The sequence below is a fragment of the Phaseolus vulgaris genome, chromosome 9, assembly GCF_051622355.1.
Source record: "Phaseolus vulgaris cultivar YP4 chromosome 9, ASM5162235v1, whole genome shotgun sequence".
In the NCBI taxonomy this organism is placed as follows: domain Eukaryota; kingdom Viridiplantae; phylum Streptophyta; class Magnoliopsida; order Fabales; family Fabaceae; genus Phaseolus; species Phaseolus vulgaris.
In genome coordinates, this window is record NC_143506.1 from 29,105,712 (window position 1) to 29,109,725 (window position 4,014).

Below are 4,014 nucleotides of genomic sequence, written 5' to 3' on the forward strand. Positions count from 1 at the left end.
TCTTGAAAGAATATCTCGAAGCCGACCAAGGAGAACCATAGGAGGAAGTTGTTCTAAGGGACCAAGCGCATGAGGTCCCCGTGCACGCCGAGTTAAATACGATCTCGGGTGGGTTTTCTGGAGGAAGTAGCATGGCTACCAAACACAAAAGATACGCAAGGGCAGTGATGTCACTGAAGGCAAGATGTCACGATGACACGCCATATCCATATCTCTTTTTCACGAAGACAGACTTGGTAGGTGTGGTCCCTCACGACAACGACCCGGTAGTGATATCCGGTGTTATGGTAGGGAGAAAGGTGTATCGGGCTCTCATTGACCAAGGGAGTTTGGCTGATGTGCTGTTTTGGTCCATATTTTCAACTTGAGGCTATCCCCCGATCAGATGAGGTCGCACGACGGATGCTTAGTTGGTTTTGCATGGGACCAAGTGGAGGTTCGAGACTACATTGATTTAAGGACGAATTTTACAGATGAGGAAGCTGCCGAGACTTGGTAGCTGCTAGGGCACCACAAAAGGGTTATCGCCCAAAACATTTACTAGCCATGTTGAGAATATTATGTCTACTAGTGTATGTTAAATGTTGTTGTGAATGGTTTTTGACACTCTAAGCTCATTAATATACATTTTTCTAAAATTTATGTTATGTTGTAACCATCATGACTCTTATTATTTTTGCATAGTTAATTTTAATTCATGATAGGATAAATTGATCTAAGACCTTTTTAATGCACTTTATGATTCATGTAATTATTAAATCATGAAATTTATATGTAATTATTAAATCATGAAATTTATAGTTCCATATGAATCAAATAAAAAAATGTTAGAAAATTATATAAATTAATTATATAATGTGATATGTTAAATAAATTTTAGGTTTCAGACCTAAATGTAATTTAATAATGTAAAATTACACATTGATTAATATGAGAACTACTCTAATAAAGATATTAAGAAAATATGGTTTTCTTCCTCCGAGTGAAGTTATCTTAATATTTACTATAAAAAAGAGTGTAACAATTATGGTATATCTTATTGATCAAAATGAATGTCTATTTTTATTTGTACAGTATGTATACTTTTAATCTTACATGTGTTACATAAAAAAGAATATTATAAATACCCAAGTTTATAAATAAAAGTTTGACTCGAAGTTTAAGGTTGTTACGAAACACATTGTACTCAGTTTTCTTATACATAAAACATACAGTGACTAATTAATGAGAAGTGTATTATTCACTTTATTTACAACTTTTCTATTCAGTATTTTCTAGTTATTTATAATTGTTTGGTAAATTTCATCTCCCATAATCTATCTATTTTATTGAAATTGTTTACTTTTATGGGTTAATGTTCTTCTATACAATAAACCCTATACAGTTAAAATTATCAGTATAAACAAACAGGATTTATAATTTATATTTACTTATTTATTTATTTTATTTCATCACCTAATTTATTTTTCATTGCAGAAATTGCTAATACAAACATTTTACAACGAACGAAAATAAAATTCACCAAACAATTTACCCTATCTATGAAATATATATATATATATATATATATATATTATGAAATAATGAAAAATATTCCAGCTTTGTAATCTTTTTATCACATGATCTGTTATAGATAAATTAGTCAGTGAAATAAATTATTGGATGTCGGTTGACTCGTGTTCAGTCATTTCACTTCTCTTAGGATTCTCCCGCACAACAGACAGACATAGTATTCAACATCTATACAGCTATTTAAAATAAAAACAATTCTATAAAATTAAATTATACAATTAAAAAATAACGACAACATATTCTCTCAAACACACTATTATTAATCGAAATTTATAGATTTTGTTAAATATTTTTCTTTTTATCTAATAATTTTATAAATCATTGTTAAGTAATCATTTATTATCAGTATGAAATATTTCCTGATTTTATTAACGATTAATTTATAATTATTTTTTATAAATTTAGCAGTACTTCTATTAATAATAGAAAACAAAAATAAAAAGTTATATAAATAATGTAATAATTATGGATCCAGCTGTGAAGTGGATATGTATGAGAATGAGAACCGAACTCTGACACCTAATAATAATATACGATCCAGCTCATCATATGCTGTCAACGTTGCAAAAATGTCTTCAACTTCAACGGCTCCCACACCCTTTTCTTACCCAATTACGAAAACCATAAAGAAGCAGCATTTATAAAACTAACGTTGTGAAGCCACACTTTTATTGTGGGCGCTGACTAAGTCACTGATTGTGGTTAATCCATTTTGTAGTATATTAATTAGACACTCTTCTGTTGCATTGGTATCACACACTGTAACTGAAAGAGAGAAACAACCGGTACTGTCATGTCCAATTCGCAGCTCACAGACCATGATTCAACGGGCAGCGGGGACGAGAAGTCAAACTCTCTCTTAGCCAACGCGCGCTGCAGCTTCTGCTTCACCTGCTGTTTCGGTTCCCGGGGCCGATCAGCCAGCGTCGGATTCGCGTGGTGGGAGCGTGTCACGTCGCCGTCGTTGTCTGATTCGCACTCCGAGGTGCAACCGGCGACCGGGAGCCCTGCTGGCCGGCGATGGTGGTCTCCCGGTGCCACTGCCTTCATGAAGGTGCGCGAGTGGTCAGAGCTCGCGGCGGGTCCCCGGTGGAAGAACTTCATCCGACGGTTCAATCGGAGCCGTGGTGGTTCGCGCCACGCGCCGGGGAAATACCAGTACGACCCCTTTAGTTACGCCTTGAACTTCGACGATGGGCATAGCGGGGATTTCGACGATGAAGGTTACGACGGGTTACGGAATTTCTCCACCCGTTATGCCGGGGCTCCTCCGTTGAAGTCCGTCTCCACGAATTCCAATCAAGACGTCGTCGTTTCGGGCTAGAGAAAGCGATTGCGTATCTGCACTTTGTTGTGTGGTTTAGATTCTCGAATTCACTTTTTAGAAACTAGAAGTGCAGTTTTGTGTATTTTACCATTGGTCATAGCATTTTAGATTTTCTTACTGTATACTCCTTTACAAATATTTTTTTTAATTAATATTGTTTTGACACCTTTTTAAAGCATTATTCTCGGTATATACTTTTTTTTTTCTTTTTAGTAGATATTTTTATGTGTACATTAAAACTCATACTTATCCTTTACTAGTTTTTTTGTTCTTTTTAGTGGATATTTTTATGTGTACATTAAAACTCATACTTATCCTTTACCGATCAATGTCATACAAGTGGTTGGTGACGTGTATGAGACGTCCTGTTGATAAACCAGCAGGAGTGGGACATGCCCTTGAACTAGTTACCAAGGCTGTGTATTTTGAAACTTTTATTTTATTTCTTATATTTTTAATAGATAGATTCTTAGAGATATTTTTCGTTTGATTTAAAATATATCCTACTGATGTGAATTATAAAAAAAATTAAATATTTAAATTAATTTATAATTATTTAAATTTTTATTATTTTAACTATACAGTAGTCTATTTATTTTAAATAAAATTTGTATTATTTTAAGCATACAATAGTATATTTATTTCAAATTTATATTTTTAAATTTTACATATGGTTCATTTAATTGAATTTGGATTATTGAATTTTGATAACTGAAAATTGAGGTGAGTCTAATTTAGTTTAAATTATAAAAGTTTAAGTCGGGTAACTTAAGGTATGAAAGATCAAGTTGGGTTGGGTCTAAAATTAAATTGGCTTAGACCAAAGTTATATAAGGTTGGATTAATCAAGTCATATTATGTCAAAGTGATGTTAAGTTAGACTAGATCTGTGATATGTTCTGTCAAGTCAAACTTAGGGTAGGGTAAGCTCGGCTAAGTCCAATCTCAAGTGATGTAAATGAAGATGAAGAAGGGTTGGTTGAAGAAAGAGAAAATGAGATTAATAGAATAAAAATTAAAAAAACACGACAAAGAAAAATAAAGAAGAAGAAATAAGAGGGAGATTCTGAAGGAGACTAACTAGAGGAGGACTAAAGACTTTGGAAGAAGATATT

At 33.2% G+C, this 4,014-nt stretch overlaps 1 protein-coding gene across 1 annotated transcript; it reads left to right on the forward strand.

Annotated features, from left to right (window-relative positions):
• Positions 1 to 2,191: 2,191 nt before the first annotated feature.
• Positions 2,192 to 3,074, forward strand: LOC137822354 (uncharacterized). Its single transcript, XM_068627237.2, has one exon. It carries the CDS (start codon positions 2,366 to 2,368, stop codon positions 2,894 to 2,896), a length of 531 nt encoding a protein of 176 aa, XP_068483338.1. The 5' UTR covers positions 2,192 to 2,365; the 3' UTR covers positions 2,897 to 3,074.
• The last annotated feature ends 940 nt before the right edge of the window (positions 3,075 to 4,014 follow it).

Coding starts and splice junctions, on each gene's coding strand:
- LOC137822354 (XM_068627237.2), top strand. CDS start 2,366: ATGTCCAATTCGCAGCTCACAGACCATGATTCAACGGGCAGCGGGGAC.